This window comes from Siniperca chuatsi, linkage group LG12, assembly GCF_020085105.1.
Source record: "Siniperca chuatsi isolate FFG_IHB_CAS linkage group LG12, ASM2008510v1, whole genome shotgun sequence".
Classification (NCBI taxonomy): Eukaryota; Metazoa; Chordata; class Actinopteri; order Centrarchiformes; family Sinipercidae; genus Siniperca; species Siniperca chuatsi.
The window spans coordinates 4,884,311-4,905,404 of record NC_058053.1 but is presented as its reverse complement, the minus strand read 5'-3'; the positions used below and the strand labels follow the sequence as shown (position 1 = coordinate 4,905,404).

The 21,094-nt window shown below is 42.3% G+C and overlaps 1 protein-coding gene across 1 annotated transcript; it reads right to left on the bottom strand.

Annotated features, from left to right (window-relative positions):
• Window positions 1-456: 456 nt before the first annotated feature.
• LOC122885316 (insulin-like growth factor-binding protein 5) lies at window positions 457-19,401 on the bottom strand. Its single transcript, XM_044216229.1, has 4 exons — window positions 18,679-19,401; window positions 5,091-5,305; window positions 4,673-4,792; window positions 457-3,843 (listed from the first exon to the last, which is right to left on the bottom strand). Exons 1-4 carry the CDS (start codon window positions 19,010-19,012, stop codon window positions 3,709-3,711), a joined length of 804 nt encoding a protein of 267 aa, XP_044072164.1. The 5' UTR covers window positions 19,013-19,401; the 3' UTR covers window positions 457-3,708.
• Between the last annotated feature and the right edge of the window lie 1,693 nt (window positions 19,402-21,094).

The window sequence follows — 21,094 nt, the reverse complement described above, 5'->3', positions numbered from 1 at the left end:
AATGGGCGTGTCTCAGGGGAGTCCATTCTGCCTTTAAGTGGTAATAAACATAGGTTTTCCATAACATGATGAAGCTTCCTCCAGGCTACAAATCCCTTCTTCCCAGTTATTTGAATAGTGAGCTGGTCCCACTAGATGTTATCCCCCCTTGAAGTTCAAACTCATGTTAAATGACTTCCTTGTTCCTGTGCAATCTTTTTGACTATGGTGTTGAAAACCAGGTGACTTGCCCTCGGGCGAGGCTTTATAAAGTCACATCCTGCATGCTTCATGAGATCCTTGTGGGCTAGCCTGGGTGTCTCAGACTTGTCTAAGAGGTTTATTAGCTCGTGCCTCTGAGATTAGTCAGTGCTTACTATCAGGATGATTCCACTTCAAATTGTACTTTTCAAGCCAGTTTAGTGGCTACTTACTCCTCTTAAAAATGCAACAATAAAAATGAAAACCTCACCAGAGTGCTTAAATGAATACATAACTTTATTTAAATAAATGCTTTGTCATAACAAAAAAGACAAAGGTTAAAAGAGTACATAAATTACAAGTTGAATAAATATTACACAGTGATATTCACTTTAATAATTTGAGATTTTTTTATTTATTTATTTTCTTATTTGTTTTATGTAGTTCCAAATACTGACCATTTTATTTCCCACTATCCTCCTGCCACCGATGGGTCTATCTCACAAGCCAGTGAACACCAAATTATGAAAACCAATTGTATTGTCTCATTACATCCAGAAAGTGTTATGTACTCAGAAAAAAGCTGTACTGTAGTTACTGTACTACTGAAGTATGAAATGTGAATATGAGTTTAAACCAAGTAGGAGATGTGAAACCTGAGGAAGTCACTACTCACACACAGGTGTGGGGAACAGGAAGTCACTGATGCTAGTAGATAATTTTTTAAGACTGAACGTCAACCTGCAATCCACACAAAAGAAACAAATACCTGGAACACTGAAGTATTCGAATACTTGATTGATCCAGACAGTAAATGGTTCCAGATATCAGATATTTAATTGTTTTTGATTCAAGAGTATAAAATCAAAGTGAAACTTGATACTGCTCCGTTCCAGTATTGCATTCCCCAGATTTCCATGACTCCTGGTAACTGTCTTGCTAACTGTGTCTAATGTCATGCAATTGGTGACCCCATATCGGGAAGTGGCTAGGCCCTGATTATGACCACTGCCCATGGCGCTCGCTCTTCCTCTTTCCTTTCCCCTCCATCTCTTTTTCCCCCTCTCTATCTCAACTCTCATCTCTGTGCAATTGGCCATGAGAACATCTCTAGCTGTGTGTTACTTTCAATCTATCTTTCCCTAAAAGATGTTGCTGTATTGGAGGTCCCAGGCATGGGCTGCACAGCCCCTGTCGACAAATATTACCTCAAAGCACCACCTTTAAAAGGTAAGCACAATATAACACAACATTTAGCTTTTGTGGCTGTTTTTTTTTTTTTTTTTGTTCCACTAACTTCATGATACCACATCTTAGGACGTCGCTGTGTGTCAATGTCAATAGTGAGTAAATGAAATAAGTGCAAGCTGCTTTTTTTCGAAAGTGGTAGTGGGGATTTGGTGTTGGAAGTGGGGCAAAGAGCCTTGATAATATATTCACAACCGGAAGCCATTTAGGATGCACATATCATTTCTCTTTTGTTACAGCGAAGGAAATGGTTGATTTACCTCCAAACATCCTTTGGCTTCCCCTCTCTGGCAATCATATACATTGGCATTTACATGAAAATGCAAGAATCTTAGCTTATTGGTTGTCAAGGAAAGAGAAGAGGGAGGTTTAACTGACTGAGGTTACGCAGCAGTTCCTCACGCATCATCCTTGTCCAGAATTGCCCCGAGGTACAGGCGGAGATTACAAATGGATTTGAAATGCATTGCTGACACCATTTACAGGACCTACCACATTCATTGTTCTTCTCTTAATAAGAACTAAACCTAGACCTCTTGATCGTTGTATCAAGTATCAGCCCCAGTGGGGGGCTGTCTGTAAAAGGAAATTGCCCCGTATGATATCCATGTCACTTTCACGTCACTTTTTAAATGTATTTGCATGTAGGAAGGCACTGTGACTTGCACACAGAGAAGGAACAACTCTACTTAAATGACCCTGTTATAACCTGTAACCTTTTTGTTTTGATCAAGCTCCCCTTAGATGTAGGTAGATAACCTTTGCATGGAGGCATGTAAGCAGAAGGGTTCCAGAGGGTTAGCTTCTTTGACTGCCCTGTAGTCAAATGACTCTGGGTCATTCTCCTGACAGGCTACAAGGACCTTTTCAAATTCTTTACAGGCTAAAAGTCTTTTTTTTTCAAGCACAATTACATTGTTGTCATACTATGTTTCTACAGGAAAACAACATTCAATAACTATATTTAAAAGTAATGTAATACACCATGGTTACACTGTAGTAGCAGTACTGAGGGAAAACCACTTGATAAAGGAACATGGCTCAAAAGTGGGCGGTCTTTACTTCACTGAAGGCAAAGAAAACAGCACAAACAAAACCATACAAAACTACACTTCACACAACTGAATCAGAGAAGCAACTGGCCTGACTGGCAAGTTTGATTATGCACTCAATTCGAAAGATCGAAGTCAAACTTAAGTCCCATCACTTAAGCTGAAAACACTTATCTTTATTTCACCTGTAGAGTCAGCGCTCTCTATGCTCTGTGTTGCCCTGCATGGCAGTGTTTGTTCAAATAGGCACAGTTGGCATATCAGGCTAGCTACATTGTCGAAGAGCCACTTACATAGGTTCATCTGGGATGATCTGCTTACTCTTTTGTTTCCAAATGCTCTGTGTCCCGAAACATGCTTTACATCGCTTATAGAGAAGGCCAGCCCCAAGACCACTTCAAGCGCTAGCAATACTTGTGACAAAATCAAACAAAAGAGAAAGAAAAAGGACATTCTTTTTGTAAATGGGCTCACTCCATCATACGCCAACACAGGCTGATACATACCACACACTCGCACTGTACACATACACACATTCATGAACAAATGCACGCATCATTTTGTGAAGTTACACATATCTAAGGTAGGTTCCCCTATTCATAAGTGCTCTGACAGAACCACATACCTAGATAGAGTCAACTGTTGCAGCATATCCCTATCTATTGTTTCTTTTTTTCTTTTGGAAAACAGACAAAAAACCCAAATTGCTCTGCCAATCGTCAGTTCCACAGTGGCATCATGTTCCACAGCCTAAAACTGATCTGTTTCCAATCAATGTGCCTGATACCTTTTTTTCTTCACAATGATTTTTTGTTAATTTTACATCATACAAAGTGGTGTACTGAAACCCCCAGCTTCTATAAAAATATATCCATTGTGTGCATATATTTTCATGGATCTGCAGCCAGGGGACCCGCCTCATACAAGGGGTCCCATGAGCAATTGTCAAGGGATCTAGTAAATCTTCTGGGACTTTTCCCCTCTTTCGGAGATGAGTGCTTGGTCAACAACAGAAAAGAAAAGAAAAAAATTACAGGTGTCTTTTTTTTCAGCCTGTCCTTTCGTTTGGATTATTCTTCTTCCTTTTTTTTTTCAATTTGAAAAAACAAAAATATTGAAGTGAACAGAGGGCGGAGCATACAGGTGTGATTCAGAGAGGAGGCGTGGGCCCTGGGTCACGTGGTGGTTAGGGGGGGGGGTGGGGGGGTCAAGGGTGGTCCTCCCCTTTTCACTCGTTGTTGTTGCTGCTCTCTAGGTCTTTACATTGAATGTCCCCTCCACTGTAGTCTGTGCCAGGGAGCTGAACACCATATTTGTCCACACACCAGCAGATGCCTCGTTTACGGCCGCGAGATGGCTTGCACTGTGGCACAGAAAACAAGATTATAGTTTTGCTGAAAACAGGTATAAGGGTTAGAAAAGGTCGTGTGGATAAAGGCCTGGTCACACCACACAATGGCACAGCAAAGTTTATTTGCATGTCTTTGGGAAATAGGCTAGCAGCTGGGTGACATAATGACTACTCGACGGGCTGAACTGTTGTAGCTGGCAAACTAATGCCTAATACGCTAGCCAGCCAGGAACATGCTAGCACTGGTCAGTCACAATCTTGGCCACAAAAGCTCTTCAAACTAGCTTGCTTGCTTATTGCCAGTTAACAAGCTGGTTAGCTTGGTCCCTAACAGGTCAATAAGTTCACACAGTTTATTCAAAAGGACATACTTGTATCACCGACTCCTGTCTCATAACTATCAGCAAACTATTCCTCTTTTGTGGAGCAGTTTATACTTAAAAGAAGGTTAAATAAAAGTGGTTGGTGCAACACAGCTAATAAACTATGATAGCTTCCTCCACTTTGGACTCGCCGGTTCTCCATTCCCTCAAAGGTCATCACTGTCAACACAGCTTCCGATAGGTTATGGGTGCAAATTCACATGTCAGAGTTCACCAAAGTTGAAGTCAACACAAAACATTCTTGCAGATTTACTTTGCCCTCGCGAGCGAATCTACTTATCTTAACGATTCCAAAATAAACTGGTTTCATCACAGAATTTTCATTTTAAATGCTGGTATGACCGAATCTTAAAGGTACAGTACTTGGAATGGTGTTGGAAAAGTGAAAGCAATTAGACTAAATACAAGATATCAATGCAAAGTCAAAAATATTTGGAAGGCTTCTGAAGCAAACTGACCTGCTTGCGCTTGAAGAATCCTTTTCTGTCACAGTTGGGAAGGTACAAAGACAGAGCCATTACACGAGAAGTGTCTTTCATTCCCTGAATGATCCCATCCAGTTTTCTCCTGCATGGACCCTTTGGGGAAAGACAGCCCAGGGTTACAATCAAGCAACACAGTCATTAGAGGTCATTCTGTGTTGAGAAAGTGTTTAGCTGTTTGAGGCTGTTCAAAGGCTATGCAAAGGGATGGACTGAAATGCACCCTCACGGAATTCAAAAGCGTGCATTACAGTGAAGAGAGTCGCTACAAGGGAGTAGCTTGCATTGCTTTCTTTTAGATACTAGCACAAGGAATCACCAAAGTCAGAAATGTTCAAATTCTACCCATAGTGCTTAAAAAATTATACATTATAAAACCAAAGTTGAAACTTACAAATTCAGGCTCATGCTTGTCGATGGGCAGAGGGGAGTAGTCCAAGGGGGAGCCCATGGAGCGCTGCTTGCCAAGCTTCCTCTTCTGCTCCTTGCGCAGCGCATGGACTTTTTTACTGTTCACAATGTCTTTGGGAAGGAGTGGCACTTTAGCTGGCTGCAGCTCCTCTGTAATCTCTGTGGTTCTGGTGTCCTCATGTTCTCGAGACTCACGATCTGCACCGGAAAACAAATAAAATATGGTCAATTAATGTCACATATAATCATCTTTATCTTTAATCATCTCATCTTTATATGTGTATGGTTAATTTCTTGATTGGCGATGTGCGACAGATTGTTTATTATAAGCAAGTTGTGCCTCCCCTCTGCTGCAAATTAAGAGAAGTTTGAATGGATTGAATAGAATTGCTTCACTTCGCTTTGACTCAGAACAAGCTGTAAACATAACATTGTCATCTTATCACCATATAAAAACAATCACTTAACACAACCAACAGACATTGGCATTCATTAATAGTAGTGTTTCTGTCCATGCAGCAAATGTCAGATATAAGTCAAATATTCACTCTCATTTTAACTCATTTTTGTTCTCCACTAATGCCTTAGGGAACTATCTGTCTCTTTAGCTGCTAAAAGCTCCATTATGTTCACCAGCTAGTTGCTAACTTTGTCTGACTGCTGTTTGGTGCTGGGCAGGTAGCGTACAGTGGGTTTATCATTTGTGTTGTTAGCAATAGCATCTTTGCTATGCTAACAGCTGCCTGCTGCAGCAGGAAGCAAGATTGATGAGAGCTGTGTGACTGAAACTAAACATTAAAGTTGGCCTAAAACCAAAACAACTAGCTGAAAGATGTTAAAATGCTCCGTAGAGCTGAGGGGAAGTGCAGAGTCGGGTGATAGTTCAACCCTTCTTACAGTACTCATAGTCATTTGATCCATTGCTAATATAAAAATACTGATTGATGCAGCTTTAAAATAAATTTCCCAAACTTGGCTCATACAGTATTTTGGGTAATGAATTACATTCAGAATGGTCTTGGAGACAGTTGTTGGTGTCAACATGTAGTTGACTGCAAGATAGACTCTGGCAAAATGTCAATTTGAGGACAGTGAAAAATTTAAGTCTGATGTTTGGTTCCATTTTTACCCAAAATGGTAATTGACAAGACAAAGACTAATTACCCATGGGTAACAATGGAAACGGTTTATACCAAACTCAAGTCACTGTTAAAATCCATAAATCTGTATATGTAAATATAAAAATCTTGTAAGTAAAAATGTATCTGTTTCTCATTGCACTATTTTTTTATGCTTGTTTATTTAATCTCCAGAGTTATTTCATGATGAAACTAGTCTTAAAATTTTATTTGAACTAGAGCATAAAATTCAGGAATGTAACATGTCTCTGTAAAGGGTAATGCCTGATCTAATAACAGTCATCACAGACCCATAATCAAGTATTATGACGAACCAGTAAAATGTAAAGATATGATTTATATTTGCAATATTCTACAGTCACTGTAAAAAATATTATTATATATTAATTTGCTATCTGCATAAATCATAAATGTGAAGTTCTGCAGCTTGTTAGTCCCACATGAGAACAATGCCAGCTGCTTTTCCCGGGGTTTGTGCCACCAACTGTTGCTTCTCATTTGTTTATAGAGGAGAGGAGGCTGGATCAACAGCTGATGAACTCCTACAGCTAACACAGGAGTTTAAACTCATCCATTCCCACCCAACCCCCTTATTCTCTACCTATGACAGTTAAAGAAAAGTAACGCTAAAACATCCATTCATGTAAGACAAGTTAGAGCTGATCTGCATCCATGAAAACAAGAGACACTAGTCAACAAACAACAACTCCTCCATGGTTGTTTAATGTCCTTAATATATCAGTGAGACATGTTGGTCTTAACGTTAGTTGAAGTCACACATAAATACCCATACACAGACACCAAGCAGCACATATTTGTGAGCATACAGACCTTTACAACTTGGGAAAACAGCATCACATGTTTCATGGCTGCCTACACTGTGCCTGGAAAATTTGCTAACACGTTATCTGGACAGAAAAACTTCAACAGGGACTAAGGCCTCTGAGTGTCGTAACTTTACAGCGACATGTCCCACATTAAACTGATTCAAATGTCAAGCTAAGGAAAATCCAATTGCTCTATGGACTCATATAATTGCTTGTACATTACTGTTACATTTTATGCACTCCTTCGACGTAATTTCATCTCCCCCAGGGGGCACTATAGTCTCACTAATCTGAAAGTCCCTCTCAAAAGGATGTTCACAGGTTGAGGTTCTTTATCCTTAACCTAGACCCTCCCTCCCCCCCGTCTCTCTCGTATCTTTGGGGCTCAGTCTCTTAAGCCTGGACCCCCAGCCAGAGGTTCTTTGAGGCCACAGAAAGAAGTGCCCCCTCCTCCCTTGGCTTAGCTGTACCATAAGTACAGAGTAATTGTGGGGACTTTGCCAGGCCCCAACTGGCTGAAGCGATGGTGCCAGTGGATGACCCTGGTTATATTTATCTGACAAGGAAACCCGCCGTGGTGCACAGGGCCAGACGCGCTGAACCAGAGAGGAATGTTGGCTGCCAACTATAGGCCAACTGCTGCTGAAAGACAAATCAACTTCCATACTTGTATAGGGGCATGAGAGAATAAAATTGGAAAATATGATTTAACAAGTTGCCATAACTTGCCTGTTAGTACACAGTCACTGTAGAGAAAGGCACTGAGATGTAACAAGGACATGAGCTCTGAGAAACTGATGTTCAAAGAGCCTGACACAGCATGAGCGTCTGGAGTCTGGGGGGGGGGGTGATTACCAGAATTGGGTCTTTGGCTTCTGCACTGCCATCTCTTTGAAATTAATCTCACAACTCATGACTTGGCAGGCCTTGGTTTGTGTTTAGATATGTCCTTGTGTCTCCCCCGTTCAGACTACGAGGCTATTACTTGCTATAAATAAATACGTCAAACAAGCATTTCTATGTACACCATGCATGTGACCACTGTGGAAAAACTCTTTATTTCTCCTGTACAGTCCAATAATTTCTCAGGGCTCTTGATTAAAATGCCACATATTTGGCTATGAAATATGCTGTTGAAAATAAGGTCTGTGTTTTTTTAAACGTGCATTCTTGTTTCATGTGTAATCTTATTTGAGCATATAAATGGCCAGACTAAGAAAGGTCTGAGCCATGGCACATCAATTATATTCACCTTACAAATCAGTCTCTTTGAGAAAATTTCTCTTTAAAGAATGGTGTTAGAAACATAGGATAGAAAAAGTTTTTCATCTGCATTTAAAAAAAAATATGTAGCTTTTGTAAAGACAATGGTGTCTGACTTCTTTTCTCCTCCGCTCACAAAATCACCAAATTCATCTTTTCTGAAGTGGGCTCTAGCCACAAAAACTCAGTTTTTCCATGCTCAGGGTACCCAGCTTGTAAAGGAGGCTTAGAGGGTCTGTGTTTAACTCCTGAAACTCAGCCAAGATGCTGGACTGGAGCCAAGTGAGCCAAGTCATGTGCAGCTCTTCCATTCAGCTGAGCCCAAAGCTGTGCTGCTATCTCTCTCTCTCTCTGCTCGAGCTAAAGATTTCATTAGGACAAGAGGAGCAGAGTAGCCAAAGGAGTTGCACCTGATACTTCTCTGTTTAAAAATTAACATCTGCACACAATTATGCTTCATGAATATCCCAAGTTTCTTACGGGCACCAGTCCAAGCATGAAAGATAAGCTACCCCTTCTTTGGATTTTTCTCTCCACTGGATCTTTAAGACTACAATAATACTATTTAGATGGCATAAAAGCCAGGACAATAGATTCTCCCACCTTTCTTTGGATTTCCCAGCATTGCACCACATTTGTTATTTACTGCCTTTGATTAAGTCACTCTGCGCTGCATCTGAAATTACATCTTTACAAGTTGTAAGACAGTAGTGAATAGAAGTGCTGTTTAATCTCAACAGGGGGTAGGACAAGATAATGTAGGGATAAATGAGCCTGAGGAACCTGTGTCATATAAAGCACAACGTTAGTAAACCATCCTTCAGCTTCAAACTGCCTCCACTACTTAATATTTGAAAGCAAGGCCATGGCCTGATAACCCTGCAGTTTATAGAGCAGAAAAGGAGGTGTGAACAAACCAGTGGAGTTCTGCAAGTCACTGAGGATGTGTGCGCAGCAGCACAAAAGTTAGGTCCTGACAACCAAAGCAATATGGGTCACAGAGGCTTTTCAAACTTGTGGCAAAGTTACCACTGCTGGAACTCTTAGGTAGCAAAACCATTTGCAGATCAAATGACAAGTTTAGTATCACTGGAGTAAACAATTATGGCATGGATGGCCAGTTGCATTTTCACAAAGTGACAGTGGTTTTGATCCAAAAAGCCAATAAGACACACCCTCTGCACATGACTGGACAGCAGCGCACAAAGCCTGGTTACATGAGAAGACTGAGAGACTGATGACTGAAAAAGGCTCTGTTCCAAACCACTCAGAGCAGTAAGAAAATATGGACTTCAGTCCATTATTTTGTTTGACTGCCCACAAGTGTAAGGGAATTATGTTTTGACCCTTATGTCCTGTTGATTGGATGGAATTTCTGTTGTTCGACCCCATGCATGGTCTCAAACAGCTTCTGAAAATGCAGAAAATAACTCTTCCCATGGTATTGTGAAGAGAGAATATGTTCATTGCAATCAAAAAGTTTCCTGCTTTTCTGAATGCATGGTATAAATAGCAACAAGAACAATTCAAGGATTATAAATCGCAAAACAGGACTTATGAGAGGATGCAAAATCTTTCCAAGAGGGAAATGCTGCTGTAGGTAAGCAAACTTTCTGACCTGTTTACAGCTTCCGCAGTGCAAATGCTCAATCCATGTTGCAGCCAGTCATGTAAAAAGAATAAGGCGCATGGCTCTTCTACTGTACATTCCTAATTTTGGTCTGAGGTCTCATCCTACATCTGAGTTTGGGTTTTCAACAAGCCACATGGACGGACGCAACCTCTTTTTTGGGTCACCATCACCACAACACAATTGCTGGGTGTGACGATGTTCTAACTCCCCAGTGGCAGAAGCAGCTATTTTGGCGAGAGTCGAGTGCTCCTGAATGTACTGCACAAAGCTGATCTCCAAGCAGCATAAAAAGAAACATCACAGTGGGCGAAGAACTAACTTTCATTTGGGGTTTGCATTATAATGGTGTGAATCATAGCACACCCAAGAATGAGCAAACCGCCTGTTTATGTAACATGATACATAAACCATTGGAAGTAACAGAAGTAACATCATAGTCATTTTTTATATTGAAAAGTTTTTTTCAAAAGTGGTCAAAAGTAAGAATCTGCAATGACACAATTTCAAGTAATTAGGAGGAAGCACAATGCCAAAGATGAGCTTACCTACCAGGACAGGGAACCATATAAGGTTTACCTGTCTCACATTCTGAGCAACACCAGCATTTCAGAGAAGTCACTGGAGCCTCCAAATCCGACGAAACTTAAGAGGCCTAGATTGTGTGCTTGCGGTTGGGAATTTGAAAAACTCCTCTGTAGATGCAATGAGATGAGTTTGATCCTTTCTCATGCCAAGCTAGCGGGTAACCAGGTGTTGGAGGTGAGATTACAGTGCACAGGTCAGGTGTAAACACATGTGGCATCATTTTGAAGCCCAGCATGTGGCCATCCCTGCCTTTTTTCAATCACATTCTCCCAGCGTAGAATGACTACGGTGAGTGCTGATTTCTTTTGCAGCTGTTGCCACCAGCAGGCTAGGTGTCAGTGACCAATAAGCTGTACAAATACCACTGCACCATTTTGAGAAACGTGAAGTTAGCGACACCAGCGACTATAGTCAAATGTATTCCTGGGGCCAGAGCAGGCGACGTTGAATCCTTAACTGCTGGCTAAGGATAAACGTAAATACAGTAAGATTGTTATTCACTTTGGTGGTAACAACTCCCGATTCCGCCAATCGGAGGTCCATCCATCCATCCATCCATTTTCTACCGCTTGGTCCCGTTAGGGGTCGCGGGTGTGACTTTGGGCCTTAGGCAGGGTACACCCTGGACAGTGGCCAACTCGTCGCAGGGCTAACACAGACACAGACAAGGACAGACAACCATTCACTCTCACATTCATCCAATACGGGCAATTTAGAGTTATCAATTAACCTACACATGCATGTCTTTGGACGGTGGGAGGAAGCCGGAGAACCCGGAGAGAACCCACGGTAACACGGGGAGGACATGCAGACTCCACCCAGAGAGATTGTGTGATGTTGGTCCGGACCGGGAATCGATCCCACGAACCCACGATCTCCTTATTGGGAGGCAGGAGCTTTAGCCGCTCTGCCACCGTGCACCCCCCAATCGGAGGTCACTAAAGTTAATGTTGAGTCGGTGTGTACATATGCAAAGACAATGTCGGACTCTGTAGTTTTCTCTGGGCTCCTGCCAAACCTGATCAGTGATGACATGTTTAGCCGCATGTCTTCATTCCGCCGCTGGTTGTCGAGTTGGTGTCCAGCAAACAATGTGGGCTTTGTAGATAATTGGCGGACTTTTTGGGGGAGACCTGGTCTGATTAGCATTCATTGGCAAATTGGCCGAGTTTATTAGTGGACCTAAACCATGACAACTCAGAGTTGAGATCAGGAGGCAGAGTTGCAGTCCTACATGCTTCTCTGCACTTCCAGAGCAGTTACCCACCCAAAACTCCTTAGTGACAGTGTCTGCAACCCGACCACTTAAATTAATAAAACCATAAGATAACAGAGGAGGAGTTATACATAAAAACCTAAACAAAAACGCTGAAATAGCACAACAAAATAGGAGAATTAAATGTGGACTCATAAACATCAGATATCTGTCATCTAAAGCTGTACTAGTGAACGATTTAATATCAGAGTATCATATTGACTTATTTTGTCTTACTGAAACCTGGCTGGGTCATGAAGAATATGTTAGCCTAAATGAATCCACTCCGCCCAGGCATATTAATACTCATATTCCTCAAGGCACCGGCTAAGGAAGTGGAGTTGCAGCCATCTTTGACACAAGCCTATTAATCAGCCCTAAACCTAAACTAAATTATAACTCATTCGAAAGCCTTGTTCTTAGTCTTTCACACCCAACCTGGAAAACACGACAGCCAATTCTATTTGTTATAGTGTACCGCGCTCCTGGTCCTTATTCTGAGTTTTTATCAAGTTTAGTCCTTAAAACAGATAAAATTATTATTGTAGGTGATTTCAATATTCATGTGGACGTTGAAAATTATAGCCTTAGTACTGCATTTATCTCATTATTAGATTCGATTAGCTTTTGAGTGTACATGAAGCCACTCACTGTTTTAACCACACCCTTGACCTTGTTCTGGTATATGGCATTGAAATTGAACATTTAATAGTCTTTCCACAGAATCCTTCTTTATCGGACCATTATTTAATAACTTTTGAACTGCTATTACTGGACTACACGCCATTAGGCAAAAACTCTAGATGTCTATCTGATATTGCTGTGGCTAGATTCAAGGAAGCGATCCCATCTGCATTTAATTCAGTGTTATGTCTCAATATAACAGAGGACTCCTATGCAAATCGCAGCCCCTCCAAAACTGACCATCTAGTTGATAGTGCTGCAGGCTTACTGCGAACGACGCTCGATTCTATCGCTCCTCTATAAAAGAAGATAATAAAACAAAGAAGGTTAGCTCCATGGTATAACCCCCCAACCCGCAAATTAAAGCAAACATCATGATAGGAGCAAAACTTGGAAGGAAACTACATTCCAACAACCTGGAAGACTCTCGTTTAGTCTGGCAAAAACATATAGGAAAGCCCTCCGTAATGCCAGAGCAGCTTACTACTCATCATTAACAGAAGAAAATATAAACAACCCCAGGTTTCTTTTCAGCACTGTAGTCAGGCTGACAGAGAGTCATAGCTCTATTGAACCATGTATTCCTATAGACCTCAGTAGTAACGACTTTATGAGTTTCTTCAATAAAAATTTTAACTATTAGAGAAAAAATCCATCAAGTCCTCCCTTCAACCGGTACCGACTTATCTTCAAACACAGGAACCTTAGAAACAACTGTAAAACCTGATATATATATTTTACTGCTTTGCTCCTATCGACCTTCTTCAACTAACTTTGACGATTCATTCATCTAAGCCATCAACCTGTCTCTTAGATCCCATACCAACTAGGCTGCTTAAAGACGTTTTACCCTTAGTTAGCATTTCTTTACTGGATATCATCAATCTGCCTTTATTAACAGGCTATTTACCACAATCCTTTAAAGTAGCTGTAATTAAACCACTTCTTAAAAAGCCCACTCTAGATCCAGGGGTTTTAGCCAACTATAGACCTACATCTAACCTTCCCTTTCTCGCTAAGATCCTTGAGAAAGCAGTCGCCAATCAGTTGTGTGACTTTCTAAATAACAATAGTTTGTTTGAGGATTTTCAGTCAGGATTTAGAGAATGCATCATTAGACAATGGACAAATGTCTTGTTAGATCTTAGTGCTGCGTTCGACAGCACTGGTGAGAATTACAAATGACCTTTTAATTGCATTAGACAATGGACTTGTCTCTGTAAATGTCTTGTTATGCAGATGATACCCAATTATTTCTATTGATCAAGCCAGATGAAACTAACCAGTTAGCTAGATGGCATTGCCCTGGCTTCCAGCACCACCGTAAGGAACCTCAGAGTTATCTTTGATGAAGATTTATCCTTTAACTCCCTCATGAAACAAACTTCAAGGACTGCCTTCTTTCACCTATGTAACGTTGCAAAAATCAGGCACATCCTGTCTCAAAATTATGCAGAAAAACTAGTGCATACATTTGTTACTTCTAGTTTGGACTATTGCAGTTCCTTATTATCAGGCTGCATGAATAAGTCCCTTAAGACTCTCCAGTTGATCCAGACTGCTGTGGCACGTGTACTGACAAGAACTAGGAAAAGAGATCATATTTCTCCATTATTAGCTTCTCTGCACTGGCTCCCTGTAAAATCCAGAATAGAAATTTAAATCCTTCACCTCACCTACAAAGCTCTTAATGGTCAGGCACCATTGTATCTTAAAGGTCTCATAATACCTTATTACCTGACTAGAACACTGCGCTCCCAGGATGCAGGGTTACTTGTGGTTCCTAGAGTCTCCAAAAGAAGAATGGGAGCCAGAGCCTTCAGTTATCAAGCTCCTCTCCTGTGGAATCAGGTCCCAGTTCGGGTTCTGGAGGCAGACACCATCTCTACATTTAAGAGTAGGCTTAAGACTTTCCTCTTTGATAAAGCTTATAGTTAGGGCTTGCTTGGGTGAGCCCTGAACCATCCCTTAGTTATGCTGCTATAGGCCTAGACTGCCAGGAGACTTCCCATGATGCACCTCTTTCCTCGCTCCCTCTCCATTTGTATGCATTTGTATCCTATTACTGCATGTTACTAACTCAACATCTTCACTCTCCCGTAGTTCTGTGCCTTCTCGTTTCTCTCCTTCTATCACTTTCAGCAGGTATTTCTGCCTCCGGAGCTGCAGAGACTGGATCTGTGATTGTGGGCCGCTTGCTGCCCCTGTGTTCCTGCTCGACAACTGCTACTACAGTTGTTGTTATTGGCTTTGTTACTAATACTGACATTATTTTTCCTACAGCTGTCATTCCTATTATTATTAATATTAACACTACAATTACATTTCCTTAATTTTTTTAAAATTCTAGGTGGTATTTACATTGTGCCTCCCCCCCTTTTCCAAAGCCTCTCGACACAGCAGCGGCGGATGGCCGCCCACCATTGAATCTGGTTCTGTCCAAGGTTTCTGCCTCTTAAAGGAAGTTTTTTCTTGCCACTGTTGCCAAATGCTTGCTCATAGTGGGATTTGTTGGGTCTCTGTAAATAATATTATAAAGAGTACAGTCTAGACCTGCTCTACAGGAAAAGTGCAATGAGATAACTTCTGTTATGAATTGGTGCTATATAAATAAAATTGAATTGAATTGAATTTAAGTTTTATAGGGAGAAATCAGGCAAGTGTGCCAAAGAGGTTATGTGCTTGCCAGCGACAGCTCCAGTGCTGTAGATTGTCCCTATGATCAGACTGCACCTCAAAATGCTATGTGCAGACAAAACCAATTACAACATCAATAGTATCAATGTCATATCTAAGAAATCAGGTTCTCTACATTTTCTTGGCATCACATTTTCCATGAATTGTGTGCCTTTTCTTGAAGTCCTCATGTGATATCTTGACAAAATGACCTTTCAAATAATTCTCCCTAGCACCTGCAACAGATCAGTTGCAGCATGCTAAGCTTTCACTGCACTGTCTCAGATGTTCAAGGTGAGACGGATGGAAAGCCACATACAGTCTTTCCTTTCGCATGAGCCCATCATGAAGCTGTCAGGCAGCTGGGACCACACGTGACCAGAGCTATATCTAATGTGGCATGTCTATATGAGCATGCAACGTCCACAGCAGACAGAGTATGGTGGCTGGTTGTCATTAGTCTAAGTGTACGGTCAGAGAGAATCAGTGTTTTACCACTTGCATTAGTTTCCCAGCTATGACCCAATAACCAGCTGTGTCAGTGGACATGGAAAAAGCAGATGGAGATTCTCCAGTTTGAGTTGAATAGCTTTCTAAAAGTATGTGATGACAAGTGATTCTGTATGGTGCTTAGAAATTAGATGGCAACAGTGTTACCATACATATGTGAAGTTCTCTGGCAAACATTAAGCATCAGAAGTCTGCGGTCGCTTGACTTACTTTAGATTGTAAATATCAATGACAGAGACACGTGAAAAATCACTAATTATTCAAAATGTCGCTGTGGCTGAAATAACTCCCAAACTGTCTGGCAACAGGTTAAAACTGCATTTACACACATACAAAGACCCAAGACAAATGTAAAGTATTAAAGTTGTCAGTAAAGGCACCAGGTTTCCTGTTGCTATGCTAATAAGGGGCATAATATTTCTGTCCGTGTGTGTGGAGTATTCTGGATTTGGAACCACTCCCTAATCATCTTTTGTTTCTTGGCAAAGAGCAATCTGTTAAAACATAAGGCCCTTTCAGAAGCTTGAAGGACGAGGGGCCTGCTGCCATGAAGTCATATCTGTTGGCAAGCTTTCCAGAGTCTGATTCACTCGTAGGGGGGCTAACAAAGTCTGAGTGCCCCCAAAGCACATACCACCTCCGGTGCCATACAATCTAAGCAACTCCTGGGATCACAGTGCAAGAGCAAAACGTGAATTAATGCTCCACTGGGACATGAACTCAGACGCAGAGTGATGGCCAGGATTCTTTTTCTTACATGAATAGTAAAGGGAGGGGGGACTGGGGACTGTACGATAGCAAAGATTCCTCTCTCCCATTGTTTGGCTGCCCCGGTCAATATTTAGTAGGCTGCAGCTCTCACGGCCTCCTGAGTGCCGTGGACACTTGAGCTCCTCCTCCCAGTGTTTGGCTTGCTCAGCTGGTACAGCACACAGACAGCTGCAACCCCACACCACAGGAAACCAGAAGCTCACCTCACCAGTACCCATCCACTGAGCTGTTTGACAGAAGGCCCTTCAGAGGAAACAGAGAGCCAGAAGCATTCTGCTGAATCACTGCGTTGTGACTGAGCGCCCATGCAATGAATGCACTGCCAGAGGCAGGACAAGATGCTCTGATTACCTCTGTGGGCCAACAAAGAAGCCAGGTTCTGTGTGTGTTTGTGTGCGCTGCGCGCAAAGCCAGAGTGAGACAAAACTGCCTGAGGTGTCATCACTCACAACAATCACACACAATGCACACCCAGACACCCACAGAGTCCCGCCCCAAGTATACATGAGAGCAAACACACACGCACACACACATTTGAAACACACACAGAGCTGATAGCCTACCTTCACTGTGTTTCAGTTCAATGCTCTGCAAAACATAAGGTTTGCTGGGTGTTTTTAGAGCAATGGCATTCATGGACAAACCACATTCTGCTTTAATGTCATTAAGAAGAGAGGTGGGGGCTGCTCAACTGGGTGCAAACAACCTAATGACTCTGTCAACAGCCAAAATGAGTCCAGTGGTCACCTATTTTATAGAATGAGGCATGTAGCCAAAACCTTTGTGGTTACCACCTACTTATCTAGTTGTTGACAAGCTGCTAAAACTCTGAGTGACAGTGAACCTCTCTGCTACACCAAGAAATGTCTTAAATCATTCAAGGCCATTGGCTCAACTCTCTTTCTCTCTCTGTCTGATTAGCGCTGTGTCTCTCTCAGGCACACAGATTTAGTGGTAATCCGACTCTAAACACCACACTATGGGTAGCCTGCAGACCTAAATCTATCTATCTTCTGCTTTAACAAGACCCACAGATTGTGGAGTGGCACCTCATTCCTTCCAATATAATCTATATACTATGCTTATTCTTCATGCCTCTCTAGATTCCACGTCTCAAGCAGTTAGGTGCGGATGATATTGGAAAGGCGCAAAACAGAGAGAAATGAAAGACATAGCTAAAGGTCGAATGCGCACTGGCGTGAGGATGGAAAACAGTGGGGTTTGACAGACACTTAGTAGTTATTAAAGGGGACAATTTGCAGAATAAGCTCCACTTTAGGTGTTCCGACATTTTTCCTCTCAATATTCCTTACATAAATACACTAGACTATCATGTAGTGCGCAGACCCCTTTTCATAAAGTTTTTCACTTGGTTGAGAATTTCTTTGCGTCAAGATAACAGCAGAGACGGTGCGTTTAATAATTCGTGTGGCCTTATAATGTAAATATTTAAATATGGGGACTGCCTGGATGCTTGTCAGCCACAGCTGGGTGTTGCTGGACCGCAGTTTGACAGCCACTGCCCCGCACTAGAAGTTCAAATCAGCCGGTGCACACCGTGCGCGTTTACCGCAGCGGAGCGTAGAGCCTCTCGCAACAGATTAACACACAAGCGAAGTGATGGTTCACCTTGTGTTTGTATTACTATGAAGGTTGACAATGAGCAGCATAACACAACGACTGTGTCACTACAGCTGGCCACGGAACCCGTGACAATCAAGGTGCGTGCGTGTCCCTACAAAGACCCGAGAGGAGAGGAGGAATAAGCTGCTGCAGCCACTTCAATCAAGGCAGTGGATAAAAGTTAATCAGATGGCACCTCAAACCATCTGTCAAACAAACGCTCTGTCAGAGAGCAGTGGTAGCCTACCGTTTATTTTCTACAACAGTGGCTGTTTAGGTGAGGAAAGGGAACCACCTGGGGTCCCTGGATGAGGAGGCAAAAAAGAAGAAAATAATCAATAATGGCTACTAAAAATGATTGGATTTCTCATGGAATATATACTCTATTCGGCTTGTATTTATTACTTCTAGACATTACAATGCCACAGCAGCACACAGCGGATCCCCACATGGGACAAGACATTATCAAACACTGATCCACAGAGGAGAGTGGGGACCCTGCTGTCCTTTTGCATTGATGCGTTTAAAACTGCAGCCGCACACATTTTCAAGTCATCGTTGGGTCCAAAGCATGCATTCAGTAAGCCTGCCGGTGCGCGTCTTACCTATGGGCGGGTGGGCAGGTTTGTATCCTTTCTCGTTGGTGCACACTCCCCTGCCGTGGAGAAGGGCGTGCAGGGGTTTCTCCTCCCCGCTCCTCGGCAGGCAGCGGAGGCCCTGGGTGCACGTCCCTGTGTAAACGCCGCACGCCTGTCCCTCAGACAGGGCGCATGTTAGGCAGCAGCCGCAGCCCGGCTCCTTGACCAGCTGGCAGCCGACCGGGACCGGAGGGCACATGGACAGTGCCTTCTGGTCACAAGGCTCGCACGGCACGTATGAGCCCAAGCACCCGGACAGCCCCAAGATAAATGTCACCAAGAGGCAAAAACTCAGAAACATTGTTGGTGTTCTCTTCAGTTATAGCATAAACCTCAAATGCGAAGAGGAGGGGGGGAAAAGTAGACTGGTCTAATGAAGCACAATGCCAGTCAGATAATCCGATTTTTAAAGCTAAAGCCAAGAGTCTTTATCCAAGAGTGTTGCTATCTATTTCAATAAACATGAATTACAGGCTTTGCGCCTTGCACCGCGCAAAACGAGTTCAAATGAACAATTTAAAATATAGCCTATGTGAAATTTGTCCCGAGATATTGTCCTCTGCAGGAGCAAAGCAATTCTTTGCACAGAATCTCAACTTCTCTCCCCTTCAGTTTGGACTCCAGTACTTTCTCCACCACAAGTTTCCTGAGCAGACTGATCAACTTGAGAGCTGCCTTGCCTTTTTAAAAACAGCCGAGCCCAAACCCCTAACTATGAATACGCTAAACAGCAGGGAAGGGAGGCGCACTTGTTCCACGGCTTGGCAGGCGGCCAAACATTTTTTTTCAGCAGCAGGAGGATCGCTCTTTCACCCTGAAGGCTGAGCTGATGCCGAGGTGCAAGAGGCAACAGCAGAAACAACGCAGCCCTCGTCAAAACATTTCAGCAGAGCGCTCCTCAAAATCCTGCAGGCTTTTCACCGTCTACAGGTCTGCAGCTTCACATGCGCCCCGAAAGAGCTTTGAAATGCCCCACACTGCAAAAAATCCCATTCTCAACAAGTCATACACATTTATTCAGCAATACAATCTCACTGTCAAACAAGCTCTTTTTTTTTCTTTCTTTTTTTTCCCTTGTGGGTGAGATAATTCTCCTGGAGGTTCATAGAAACAAACTGCCCAAGATTAGAAAGCCTCTTTACAAATGGCACTTAATTCCAGAAAATGAAAATGAAATAATGCGCATTGTCTCAAACATCTGAAACGTTTATTCAAGTCTTCAAGTCTTTCTTACATCATGATTCTTCCGTGTTCATAAAAAAGAAATCATCGGTAACCCCCTCTTTGAGTCATAAGTGCCTCATTGTCACGAGTTGAAGTCGGACGGAGCTGCGAGAATCTGAAGTGCTGCTTTGCATTCATGGTTGAAAGAGAAAGAAAGTGTGTACACCGCACCGGGATGACCACATGCGTGTTCATGATTGAATCATTCTCTTCGGCTATATAAGGGATGGAACAGGAGAATGGATTTGCAGTTATTTTTTCTTTCTCGTCCAATTTACAGCTTTTCCACGCCGAACTGTTTTTTTGTTTAGATAACACGCGCAGGGATACCTGCTCCGCTCTATAAGTCACCTTTAAAGCCTGCACCTGTTGCTTCCATTGGACACCATTTGTGTTCCACCAAAGTGTCCCCCGCTCTCTCTCTCTCTCTCTCTCTCTCTCTCTCTCTCTCACACACACACACACACACACACACACACAGCCTATATGTGCAGAGAAGAAAAAGGGAAACAGAGAGAAAAAGGATGTCACGAACTCTGAGATTTGAGGCAACAGCCTGACAACTTAAGTGCAACTGAGCTCTATTATTTTATAGCCTGTATGCTGAATAATGCCTGATTGCTTCAGCGTGTGCTCTGCTTGCACCACATATGCACTCTAAATCAGCCCAGTCGGGGCTGTTATTTCCATCTCTGCAGCTTTCAGGGCAGATTTCTCTTCCTTAAAGCAATAGCGGAGTATCAGGAAGCTGTATCGGTTGTCCTTCCCATATCCACTCATTGCTTGATAAACGGCCAGAGTCATTTCCTAAACGTGGCTATTATTTTACCTTACTCTGCATTCGCAGGCTGAGGATCCAAAGAGAAGTGATTTGCTCACGTTGGTTTAGCAGTTGACCACTAGAAGGCGCTGTTAACAATGATAAACTCTGTAGAGGAGCTCACTCACATGTCCTCTGTATATACTTAAGAAATTAATGAAATTACAGCACTAACTGATAGAGTAATATGCCATCATAGCTATCACAATATAGTACTAGAGTCTATGGTGCTTTTGTATTGGCACACGTGAATCTAAAACAAAAGAGCTACTAAAGTATTTATTTTATACCAAAAGTGTTCTCCATGGAATTAGTGACTGGATAATTACATAATCTCAC

Coding starts and splice junctions, on each gene's coding strand:
- LOC122885316 (XM_044216229.1), bottom strand. CDS start 19,012: ATGTTTCTGAGTTTTTGCCTCTTGGTGACATTTATCTTGGGGCTGTCC. Junction 4,793..5,090: donor ACAAGCATGAGCCTGAATTT/GTAAGTTTCAAC, acceptor CTTTCCCCAAAG/GGTCCATGCAGGAGAAAACT. Junction 3,844..4,672: donor GATTCTTCAAGCGCAAGCAG/GTCAGTTTGCTT, acceptor TCTGTGCCACAG/TGCAAGCCATCTCGCGGCCG.